A 13,452-nucleotide genomic window follows, 5' to 3' on the forward strand; every position below is an offset into this window, starting at 1 on the left:
ACCAAAGAGAAGATGTCACAGAAGCCTGTTTTTATGGTAGGTGGCAAGAACCTTGATTCAGTTTTAACCTGCTGCACCACCTTGCCATTATCAACCAGTTTGTTGTTAATGTAGCTTTTTTTGCTTCTAAATAAAGATATCAGCGGTTTTGGAGCATATTTCCTTTCTTTCAATCCCATTATTCTAAATGTTCTTCTCATGGTTAGGGACAAAAGTCTAAGGAAGCATGAAGATTAATGCCAGTAGTCCTGTGGCAATATGTTATTGACACTATGCTGCAGAGCAGTGGAAAATGACTAATTAAGTTGCTCTTGTATTGTTTGTAAATGTGGCACAAACCTTTATGCTCATTAGCTCATAGTGGCAGGAAGAAGCTATAACACACACCACACATGGTCTGTATATAGAACAGTATGCAACACCAGTAGCTACTTTAACTTCCGTGTTATTGTAGTCAAAGAAATAACTTGGAATTTCAAATTCAAAGTGACCATTAAATAAACAAACAGAAATGTTTGCAATTTGTTAAGAAGGTGAATATAAAACAAATTGCTGGAATCATTAATGCATCTAGCCTCAATGCAGTAATGTTACAGAACTATGGAGATTAATTAAAAATGCTTTAATTTGCTATTGTTATAATTATTAGGGATGTGTATTTGAAGTTTTACGGTATGTACCACCGTTTGTTTTATATCTGAATCCTACATTTACATGGCCTTTTCCTATTTCTTTCCCTTAGTATGATATACACATTGGTAAGTTCCTAACCAGACGGCAACAGGAAAAAGCTGGAAAATGGAGAACCCCTTAAATCAACATTGCCTTCAGGTGGAATTAAATAAAAAAAATAAAAAAACAGATGGTGAACCAGTCTTGAAAAAAATTGACATCTGAAGAAAATAAAACCTGGAGGTTCTGGCTGGAGTTTAGTGCTGGGAAACCAGTCCAGCAACTGTGGACTGCGCATTTGGTCATGTTTTGTCAATGTATGTACAGCTTTTTGTGTTCACAGTACAGAGCTGAAAATACTATCCCATTTGACAATGTATCTGTTTCTGTCCATGCCTCTGTCTGTGACTTCTGGATTCTCAGTTGCCCAGGTAATGGCAATGATCTTAAATAAGAGTGTCAGACAACATTTAGGCCAAGATTGCATACTTGCAACAATGTTTACCACTACTATATATTTTAAAACTGATGTTGTCAAAATATATTTTCCAAGGCATTCAATATAAGAATAGCAACAGAGGCATCAAGCCAGATGACCAGACTTCAGGTCTAGTAAACATCACTTTTTTAATGTATAGCTGTGTTTTTAACTTTATATTCAGCTCATACAGTGAATACACAATAAGCAGCTCCTGTGAAATGTATGTTTTTGATACTACTGTAAAAAAAAGTTCTAATGATGTTGTATTAATGTCAGTATGGATGGAAACTATTTAACTCAATGTGCATTGTACAATATTAATATTTTTAGGTGATGCTCAGCAAGCAAAGTACATATTCATAAAAATAATAATAAATTGCCAGCCATCTGGACTCAAACATGGAGTAAATATTTAAACAAGGTGCCATTGCTGATGTATCCATTTATGATTTCAGTCAGTCTTGCATTAAATAACCACCTTTTTTATAATACAAAATATTACAAATTTCCAAAAGCATAGAACCCAAACAATGGTTGAAGAATGGTTGAAGAAAAAGTAGAATATTAAAAAATGGTTGGGGCACAACCTCTTCCTTTGGAGCCTTACGGTGCTGCCTGCTAAAAAACAAAGAATAAAATAATAAATCCATGCGATGTGTTCAACCAGGTGAACAAAAAATATTAGGCAGAGGAGCATCGTATACTCTCCCTCAAAGGAAAGAGAGGCTGAGAAATTTGCAAGAAATCCCTATTAGCTAAAAATGTGTCACCTTCATCCCATTGGACAAAAAACAGTTGTCAAAAACAAAAATAATAAAAAATATATATGTAAATTAGGACTGTCAATTAGTCTCACTTCTGCGATTAATGTGTTCATTTTTTTAACGCACGTTAATCTCACTCCTGTTTTGTCCCTCTTAGCATACCATAATTGATTTTCTGCAGCACCATTTTAGTGTATGCCAGGATTGAATAAGTGTCGTTAACATTTGAATATAAAATTAGCCACAGAACCGCATTATGTAGCAAAGCACACCAAACAACCTCTGATATGAGCTGTGATTGTCTGAACGTGTCGGCAGACAGCAAGAGCAAGCCCCGATTTCCTCGATGGAAGTGGGCGAGGCTGAGGGGAATGATTGACACTTTGTGCTTGCACAGTTCAAATGAAACATATTTAAATAAACTGTGGCGCAAAAGTACACAGCTCAAATAAAAAACTTCCGCACCTAGGGTAAATTGAATTTAAATTTAAGGTATGCTGTTTTGATGTTAATAGATTTGTTTTTTGTTAATAGGTTTGCATTAAATTTACTTTTTGTTACTTTCACCTCTCATACTTGACAGCCTAATGTAAATACATACACAATTATGGCCACCTACACCACCTCACACATTTTATTGAATGTGCAATACATATCAAAATTATAACCCCCCCCCCCCCAAAAAAAAAAATGATATCACATAATATGATATCTCATTTTTTAGTGACCAAAGGTAATAGAGGGAAGAAAAAAAAAAACTAAAAGGAAAAAATCTCCGGGGGCCCTAGACCTTCAGCCGCCTGCCCTCCAGGCCTAATCCCCACCCCCCGCCCCATGAACCTAGTATAATTATTAGTGATGGGCACCAATATCGATATTTTTATATGATATCTATATCGTTCGATATCGAAAATAATTTCCATGTCGCGATATCGTGGGATTAAAAAACAAATTAATGTACGCTCACAGAGACATACTTTTTATTGCTAATACTAAAAATACAAATGCAGTATAATGAAGTTTATTTTATATTAAGATACAACAAACCCTATACATACCAGTCATGGTCAGTCTCGTAGGCAAACACCACAATGTGGTGTATTCCCATAAGACAGCAGCAAGAAATTTAATGAACCGGATACTTTATTAAAAGAAAACAAGTAACTCAAAGAAGCATAAGCTCCCTGTAAGGCAGCCATTTTATCCAGTTCCTCCTCTAACGCAGTCCCATGTTCCTATATGTAAAACATCCAGTAGATGGTGCTAAACTCCTTTTTAGGTATAAGGTTAAGACACAACACACACTAAAGTATTATGTAACCATTCATTCCATTTAGGTACTAAACGCCATTTGCATGCTGCATTAAGCACTATTGGCCATCCGTTTTTGCATTATTTTGAGATATGTGCATGCATCAGAGGTTCATTGTATTTTGTCTATATTTATTTGATACTGCAAATGTGTTATTATATTTCTGTGTTTTGGAAGACTTCGATATTATCGATATAGACAAACGTGCAAGATATCGATATTCAATTTTCATATCATTGCCCATATAACATATATCAAATATAACAAAGGATATGGTAGGGTTGGATCCTGGAATAAAGTAATTCTTTAGGATGCTGGTTCCATTGTTGTTGGGCAACGAGAATGTCTTTAATATTTTTACTTATGTAGATCTCATAAGCATCTGAAGATCACCGACCAAACTTTTGTACAGGAATGTTCGCTGAGCAGCTGTGGTTGTAGCTCTAACCCTGAAAGCATGGCACAAATAGTTTGATGAAGAAAGGCCGCCTTTTTGGAGATCTTGGAGTCAAAATTAGTGCTAGCAATGTGAACAGTTTCTCCTTCCCTTAATTTATCAGATTTACTTTGTTTAAGAAAGATAGAAAACACCCCTTGAACAGCAGCAGGCCCTTGCTAGTTAGCTAGAGGGAGCAGAAAGGGGCAAATACAATTACATGCTTTGAATGTACAGAATATGTGACCTGAGATTGAAGTTTGAGGTCTATATGAACTGCAGCAGGATACTAGAAGCAGAAAGGGCAATTAATACAATACAATACAATATTTTCGTATATATAACTGAACATTATATTTTAAATTAAATACTGGTAACACCTAAATTACATAAATGAATCAACGTCAAAGATTCAGATACACTATAAATAGGGCTTTTGATTTTTGGTTCCCTTTCAATTCGAAGATGACCGCCTGTGACAGGGTGGCTCGGCGGTGACGTCACGGCAGAAGCAGGAACGTAAATAAACTGACACCAGGGACTGCAGTTAAAGTAAGAAAAACGCGGCTGGCCGCCGTTTTTATTCCAATACAAAAAATAAATAAAATATTTTTAACAAAAAGAAACTTGCTCACAGAGCGAAAAATAAATATGTAAACAAAACAAGTCTCGAACACAAAAGTAAATAATAATACAGGTTAGGCTGGGCTGTAGCCTTCACTGTTCCTGTATCTGTTTTTAATTTTAGTTTTCACTCTCTCTCGTTCCTGTCGCTTTCTCCGCTCCTAAAACACCCACCCCGAGGGCCGAGAGCTGCAGGCTTTTATATTAGTGACCGAGGGATTACCTGTCTATTATTTAATAATCCCCCGGTCACATTCTGCACGGGTGTTCTAATTATTCCTGGCAGAGGACGAGCACCAATCTCGCCTCTGCCAGAATACGTTTACATAAAACAAAACAATAACAAAACCCACGGCGCTCGCCGTCATTTAAAATACATAACTAAACACAGAAATAATTACAGAATACACGGCGCCTCGCCGTCATAAATAATAAATACATAAACAAACACAAAATAACACAGGGGCGGATGGGGAACCCCCGTTCTGAAAATAAATAAACAAATGAATGTCCAGGGCACCTCGCCCTGTTACACCGCCAAATTGAATACTTTTGGGATATGCCGATAGGCCCTTCCGCGGAGTGACATCCTCGGTCCCGCCTCACCGAGGTAATAAAAAGTCACTGAGCGGAGAATCAGTCTCTTTTACCTTTCACAGACAGGTAGGTAAAGTGATGAGTATTACATTAACCCTTTTTTCCAGTTGCGATTGACACTTTAGAGCTCCTTCTTTGAGTTTTTGTGAGTTCCCTTGCAATTAATTGCTGGAAGTAGGCTTGTTTCGTTTAAAAAAAAAAAAAAAACTTTCTTCATCAGCCTACATCGCTCAGCGATTGTAGCCTGCTTCCTAACCTCTGCAGCTTGCTGCACGTACCTTCTGTTTTTTCCTCTGCTCTTTGCAGGTGTAAAAAAAAAAAAAAGGAGAGACGAGAGACACGACTCTCCAGCGAGTCCAGCCTCGCTCTGCAGCCGCTGTTTACTCAAGGGCTCTGGACGACCTCAGTACGCCCACTCGGTTTGTGCAGCCTAGCGCCCCTACAGGCCACCGATTACTATTGTTTTTACTGTTATAGTAAAAAAAAAAAAAAACACAACACTCCAGCTTTCTGTCGAGTGTCTCTTTCTACTGCATTGTAGATTTAAAAATAAATAAATAAATAACACGCGCTTCCTGCATTAGGCTTTGGCCTTACTGTTGAGCAGACTGCGAGCATCAACACTCACCCATAAGGCATTTTGGAGTGTAAAAAAAAAATGGGGGAACAGGTGTGTTTTCTTTTTCTTTCTTCTGTCTCTCTTCTTTCTCCAGCAAGCTACGCACTGCACCGGTTGAGGGCTCCACGCGGTCCGGACGCCATCTTGGGTGCACCTCTTCACTGCAAACTTTGCACTGCACTGGTTGTGTGACTGCACTGCAACCGTCTGCAGGCTACAATCCACACCATTGCAAGCTATGCGCTGTTCCTGGTTGTGTGACTGCAAGCAGCCCAGACACAGACGCAGCCCAATACCTTGGTGCTTTGCCCTTGGTACTTGGTGCTCGGTGCTTCGGCGCCCCCGTGTCTAGGCCTCGACGCCTGTGGTACCCTTAGGTCTTCGGTGCCTCAAAGCCTCGATAGCCTCGGTGCCTCGGTGCTTCAGCATCCTCAATGCCTCAAGAGCTACACGCCTCGGCGCTTCGACGCCTTGAGGCCTTTTGAGCCCTGTGCAGCGACGCCCTTGGTGCCATGCTGCCCCAGAGCCTCAGTACCTCGGTGCTTCAGCATCCTCTGTGCCTCGAGAGCTACACGTCTCGATGCTTCGACACCTTGAGGCCTTTCGAGCCCCGCGCTTCGCCACCCTCGGTGGCCTCAGTGCCCGGGCACTCCACAACCTCAGTGCCTCGGTGCTTCGGCATCCTCGGTACCTCAAGGGCTACATGCCTCGGCGTCTCGACGCCTCGAGCTTTTTCAAGCCTGTGCAGCGGCGCCTTCAGTGGCACGCTGCCCCAGAGTCTTGGTACCTCAGCGCTTTGACACCCTCAGCACCTTGAAGACTGTACGCCTCAGCACTTCGATGCTTCGAGGTCTTTGTAGTCTTGCGCTCCAGTACCCTCAAGACCCTCAGGCCCCTGGTACTCCATAGCGTCGGTACCTCGGTGCTTCGACACCCTTGGTGCCTAGAGGATTTGCCACTTCGGCGCTTCAATGCCTGCGCCGTTTCACCAGCACACTCAATGTCCTGGGTTTTTTTCAGTGTCTCGGTGTTATACAGCCTTGACTCCTTGGTGCTTCGGCTCCATCGATGTTCCAGAGCTACACACCTCGACTGAAATGTCTAATTTCCACCCATGCGTGTCCTGCAGGTGGAAATTGCCTCCGCAGGACAAAACACACTCTGTAACCCTAACCCTAACCCTGCAGCCAGCCTAGGAGAGCCATCGTCCCCTCCCTACCCTCCAAGCCCTACGCAAAGTATTCCTTCTATGCAGGCTTCACAGCGCCACCGTAATCGCTCTAGATCTCCCTCGAGGGGAGAAAGACAGCTAGAAATGTGGACCAGGAGAGGGATATTGCTGAGTTAAAGGGCCAAATGGCCAGATACTCGAGCACTTAAGCAGGCAGCAGGTCCCCCTTGCGCCTGCCCCAGCTCCACCAGCGCCTGCCCCAGAGCATACCCCGCTTCACCAGTGGTTGCTACAGAGGTTGAGCAACAGGACGTAGTGATGAGCGAGGAGGAACAGGATGCGCTCTCCCTAGCAGCTTTCTGGGATGAGGAGCCCTTCTTACAAATGGAGACTCAGGACCCAGACCTGATTCAGGTAACGGCCCCCAGCTCCGGACTTGCCTTGGAGCCTGAGATTCCAGCGCCCTCGAACTCGGTTCGGGCAATGATGGAAAGGGCTGCCAACTTCCTCCAGGTACCCTGGAAGGCAAGTTCCGAGCAGCGCAGCCCTTTCTGCCATTCTCGGACTTCCTGGAGGAGGTCAAATCCTCTTGGTAACACCCAGCCTCAGCGCCCAGCTTGTCCAAGAGCGCAGCCGCACTTGCCCCCATGGAGGGAGCAGAGGCGCTAGGGCTCCAGTAAGTAGTCTATCCAAAGATCCTGTATGCCTTAACGGCCATTGCAGGATCACTTTATTGCAGATATTGAGGTTCCAAGGGCAAGCCCTGGGCAGAAGCCTGGCAGGCTTAGTGGTGGCGTGCAGACAGCTGTGGCTGTCTCAGGCGAGGGTCACAGATGCGGACAAGTCCGCCTTACTAGACACGCCTATCTCCCCTGGCCATACTTTTGGACCAGCAGTAGAGGAGATCCTGCAACGCTCTCACGGAGAGCGAGAGGTTTCCCGACAGGTGGCAGTGATGCTCCGCTCCCATGCCTCGGCACGGGGAAGGGGGAAGCGATGGCATCTGGCAGTTACCACGGTAACCCGGACTATCCCAATCCCTACGGCACCATGGGGTGACCTGAGGCACTGCCTCCAGGCCTCGGCGGCAAGGAGCCAGTAACAAGCATGGGGGAACGCCAGACGTGGGGCCCCAGCACACCACCGCCCATCCCACCGGAATTGCACCAGGCAGCCTCCAAGTCAGCCTCCGTCTTAGCCTCAGCAGCCCCAGCAGGGGCCCTGAAGGCTTTATACGCTTTCCAGCCTGTACCGCTGCTCCCTGCCTTTCTCAAGAAGGTCAGGAAAGAGGAAGCGACGGTTCTGGTGGCCCCTGGATGGCCCAGGAGAACCTGGTTTTTGAACCACTGCCAGCTGCAGCAGGGCCAGCCCTGGGAGATCATGGATCTCCTCAGCCAGGCAAAAGGCACCCTCTGGCACCGAGAACCGGGCAGACTCCATCTGTGGGTCTGGCACCTGAACGGGACCGTCTGTCCGCCCTAGGGCTGTCAGATGCAGTAGTTAGTACACAGCAGAACGCTAGGGCTTCTTCCACAAGAGCATTGTACGCCTGTAAGTGGAAATATTTGCAAAACTTCTGCAAGATCTACTAGATGTGGGTAAATCCCCTTCTACTTTGAAAGTGTACCTAGCAGCCATATCTGCTTGCCACGTTCCCATCAACTCCGTATCCCCGGGCGCTCATATTCTGGTGACATTTCTTTTTTCTTTTTTTTAAATTTTAATAGTCACCAATTAGTTTTTTTGTAGTTTTCTCCCCAATTTAATAGTGTCCAATTATTTTTGTTTAGCTCAGCTCACCGCTACCACCCCCGCGCTGACTTGGGAGCAGCGAAGACAAGCACACGCTGTCCTCCGAAGTATGTGCCGTCAGCCGACTGCTTTTTTTCACACTGCAGACGCACCATGCAGACTACAGGGGTTGCTGGTGCGCGGTGAGCTGAGAACACCCTGGTCAACCTAACCCTCCCTCCCCCCCAAGCGGCAAGGCCAATTGTGCACCGCCCCCGGGAGCTCCCGTCCTCGGTGAGCAAAGGAATAGCCTGGACTCAAACCAATGACGTCCAGACTATAGGGGCGCATCCTGCACTCTACCCAAGTGCTTTTACTGGATGCACCAATCGGGAGCCCTGGCGACCCGTTTTCTAAAGGGTGCTCAGCGGTTATGACCTATAAAGGACATCCTCCCCGAATGGTGTCTAGACGTGGTACTAGATGCTCTCACGAAGGCCCCGTTTGAGCCCATAGATACCATAGAGCTGAAATATTTTTGTTAGCTATCACCGCCGCTAAGTGGGTCAGTGAGCTACAGGCACTTGGCGGAGGAGTCGTATAGGAGATTAAATTCCCTCTGCCCAGTTCGGGCATTGAGATGCTATGTGAATAGAACGAGAGCGCTGCGTCAGTCTGACCAGCTCTTTGTTTGTCATGGTGAACGGACCCGAGGTGTGGACATGGTTTTGACTGCGTATACTAATGCCGGCCTACCCCCACCTGGGAGGGTGGCCGCGCACTCTACCAGAGGTGTGGCTACATCATGGGCCCTCTTCAGAGGTGCCTCGTTGACCGATATATGTACTGCGGCTAGCTGGACTACCCTGTATACGTTTACCAGGTTCTACCGACTTAATGTTGTAGATCCCTCTATGCCTTTAATAGGCACTAGGGTCCTTGAGGTTGCACACTCACACCACCAACACCAGATGGCGGTAGCGAGATGTCCCTCAGATGCTGTCCGCTCATTCTCCCTCACGACGGCTCTTGTATACTTTCCCAAAAGTATTCAATTTGGCGGTCATCTTCGAGTTGAAAGGGAATGGTTACAGATGTAACCCCGGTTCCCTGAAAGAGAAGATCACCGCCAACCTTGTGAGGTCACATCACTCGCATTCGCGGGTTCAATGCAAAAGAGATTCTCCACTCAGTGACTATTTATTACCTTGGTGAGGCGGGATTGAGGACGTCACTCCGTGGAGGGGCCTATCGGCAGCTTTGATGCTCAGCGAATACCTGACAAGCAGGCAAAATTATTCAGTTTGGCGGTCATCTTCTCTTTCAGGGAACCTGGGTTACATCCAGAATCGTTTAACTGATAAACGATAAAACATCCCTGATACAAAAAAAAATGAAATGGTTGTATAACCAGACCCGGATGACTGGTAGCAGAGGTGAAATTAACTTTAATTTCTTACCGGTACTGTATTATTGTTCCTGTCTTCCGCCCCCCGTGCAGTAGAATAGTACAGTATTCAGTTACGCCACACTGTACTGTACCATTATTTTTCTTCAATTCACTGACGCCGTACCAACTCCTAAGCCGTTAAAATAACAGTATATAATAACACAATAATAGTTTCAAAATTAAACATTGGGTGTATTTATTTTCATTATATTGGCTTCTGAAAACATGTTAAATCATGATTTAAGTATAGATCAGCTATCAGTATTACCATTTTAACGTGACATCAAAATGATCAAACAAATAATCCATAAGATTGTTTTTATTTTTGAATGGCGCTAACACAACCTAAACAATTACTCTGCTATTATCTTGCTGAGCACACCGATGCAGTTCTGTACTGAGGCAGGTGATGCAATCGCAAAACAAGGACGATTTAACAATTTTACTGTTTCTGACCAGGACAGAATATGAAGGTTGTTTTTGCTCTGCTTGCAGATATGTCTAGTCTTATCCATTGAGACTCACTCATTAGCATGCTATCTCACCCTCACATGCATTCCTCACAAGATTATCTCGTGCATTTTGAGTAAATGTTAGTGGTGTCAATTAATTGCAGTTAAATCCATGATTAACAACAAAGTAGAATAAGCCGTTAATGTTTGTAACTCGGGTCAATGTCAAATCCGGTTTGCCTGTATAAGGTACCCATAGCCCATTTTGAGTAAATATATTAATATTTAAAATACTTTCTCTCAGAGGCTGCAAGAGACGACAGTACACCCGGTGCCTTGGGCACGGGACTTGGAGCATGGAAAGCCGCTTTCCAAGCTTGTGTACTATGGTAACCATGGAGACTACAGGCGTTCTATATACACGCAAGAGGAGAGAGGAGGCTACGCGGGTTTATTGTTTTTTGTGTGTGAACACTTGACTGTCAAAAAAAGTATGCGTTCGCCCAGAAAAAGAGCAGGTCTTGATCAAAAGTTAGCAGGTGATATGAGCAATAATATACAAACCAAATGATATTTGTACTGTAATGTGTTTTTCAAAACAAGGATCACTAAGGTGATATGCAAAATAAACATATTGTTGTATTGATAAAACAAGTTTTCTTTTTTGTTAAGTTTATATAAAAATAGTTTAGTTTTGAACATTTCTCTTGTTCTGTCCACTGACTGTGTGCCTAAACTAGGGGTTATTAACTCTGGTCCTCAGGGATCTCCAATCATCCAGGTTTTTGTTCAAACCAGCAAATAATTGTTTTTATTAAAATCCACTGGTTTGCACTGCATATGGAATTCTCACATGCCCTAGACTTTAGTATGAATTAGGGCATTTAAGTGTTTCATATGCAATATTAAGCAGTGCACATTTTAAAACGAAATTCTTAAGTGGTGGTTGGATTAAAAACTTGGACTATTGATGTTGCCAAGGACCAAAGATGAGAGTCCCTGTCTTAAGCGATGACCTAACACCACACCTGGAAAGTCTCACTCTTTGACCTTGAATCTCACTCTTTGGGGCTGTGAATCTCACACTCTGTACTTGTTTCCTCAGAATATGATCTAAACTACAGGTGAAATGTTTACTTCCAGTGTTACCTTGTGCAAGGCCGGATTAACAATAGCTCCAATGTCACCGTGGGGCACCTTCCCACACTCGGAAGGGGCCCATAGCAACTTGAATAGATTTTTTTGGTGTACACATTGCGATACATTTCCATAGAGATTATGTATATTTAATGTACCACATGGGGCTCATAATGAAAAAAATGGGGGCCCACAAAAGATTAATCCACCACTGACCTTGTATAGTTCATTTTGATTGCAAAGCATCTCATGGTTGTTTTTCTGTTATATTTTTAAAAGCAATTAGAAGGAGCAGCGTATCACAGTCTATCATTCTACCAAGTAATAAAGTGGAATAGTTGTATGCCTTTGTCTTATGCAGGTATTCACTTCAATTCAGGCCACTAAGATTTCAGTTTACAAAAACTGCAAGATTTTCCACTGTGAGGAATAGTTTTTTTAGTTTTAGTTTTTCAGGAATGCTTCTTCCTGCACCGAATAGCTAAATGTCACCGATCTACCGGTCCCTGTGACGGTTACCGTGGCGATCACACGTTCTGTCATCCTGTCAGGTGAACGGGACCTGAGGTACTGTGAGTTCTTTTGCTTAAATACAAAGTAAAAATGATGTGGCCTAAACAATAATTTTGATAAGTCAAACTATAAAATGACCTTGACAAAATGTTTTGCCAGTACTCGGTACCAGGCCTTACAGGTGTAGTATCGCATTCGGTTCCCCACAGAATTCAGTGCCCCTGCTAATTGTGTGCATGTGCAGAGCTATCTTTTTCCAGTCACTACACATGCTCTTTGATTTTGTCAAAGCGGGTTCACGGTGATTCAGCAGCTACTGTGGAAACGCGCAGCGGCTGCCATCGATCAGCAGCTCCTGAGAGAAACACGCAGTGAACTCCATAAAATAATGCACCAAAAATACACAACGTAACATTGAAAGAGTAAGTTGAAAAGCAAGGAAGTTGAAAAATTATCGCATTCACTTGACAAGGCAGCAGTGCAAATTATTATTATTATTATTATTATTATTATTATTATTATTATTATTATTATTATTATTATTATTATTTTTTAATTGTAATATCTGCGTTTTCTAAATAAATGCCTAGCGCTTATATAAATATGTGCTTTTTTATAATAAGTACACATATCTTTGTACATTTGCCCTCACACTGCTTACAATGTTTGGAATCATTTATATTTGTATGTCATGGTAAAACATTTTGTCAAAGAGAAACATGTTTATGTATCTATATTTCCATCAGGTATTTATAAACACTGCATAGCCTATAATGTGACTCTTGTATTAAGAAATCAAGGGGAAACCATTTTTTATGGCTGGATATGCTGTGTATTGCAGCCCTGAGAAATGGTTCTCCCTAGCAAGTGCGCCTGTCAGCAGGCATTTATAAACACTTGCAGCCCTGAGAAATGGTTCCCCCTTGGTTTTTAATACAAGCTAAGTAGGGTATTCATTCCCATTCAATATTATTGGTTAATTTGCCCAATAACCGATTAGTGCAGGCTACTGTTGTAGTCATGGTTGTCATGTCATCCTTGTATGCTCTAATTGGTGGTAGTTGCATTCCAGAAGCCAAGCGCTCTCCTCCCACTACCCATTTTGATGCCCTAATGATTACTTCCATTGCCATGGTAAAAGCCAGTGGAGAAATGGTGCATCCTGCCATTATTCCAACTTCTAGGCATTGCCATGTAGTGCTGAATTCAGAAGTTGAAAAATTAAATTGCAAATCTCCAAAGTAGGCTTTCACTAAACTTGCTATTGTCATCGGTACACTGAAATGCTGCCCAAAGAAGTTCATATGACACTATCATGATCACGGTACAACAGGGTACGTGGGGGTATTTCTAAGGGTCATAGCGGGTACGCACGATGACTCAGAAATGCATTCATTATTTTTTTAAAATTCATTATTTTTTTAACGGTATTAAGTATTCTCTAAAACACTGTGTACAATTAGTTTATCTTTGTTTAGCAGCTCAAAGTGAAC

At 43.0% G+C, this 13,452-nt stretch overlaps 1 protein-coding gene across 1 annotated transcript in view; it reads left to right on the forward strand.

Moving 5' to 3' along the window:
- The window catches only part of cnih3 (cornichon family AMPA receptor auxiliary protein 3), a 117,609-nt gene extending 112,345 nt beyond the window's left edge, over nucleotides 1-5,264 (forward strand). The window contains exon 6 of the mRNA XM_034019192.3: nucleotides 743-5,264. Coding sequence (XP_033875083.1) covers nucleotides 743-770 — 28 coding nt within the window. The 3' untranslated portion in view covers nucleotides 771-5,264. The remainder of the gene's footprint in view (nucleotides 1-742) is intronic.
- Nucleotides 5,265-13,452: the final 8,188 nt, after the last annotated feature.

The sequence above is a fragment of the Acipenser ruthenus genome, chromosome 6 (genome assembly GCF_902713425.1).
Source record: "Acipenser ruthenus chromosome 6, fAciRut3.2 maternal haplotype, whole genome shotgun sequence".
Lineage (NCBI taxonomy): Eukaryota > Metazoa > Chordata > Actinopteri > Acipenseriformes > Acipenseridae > Acipenser > Acipenser ruthenus.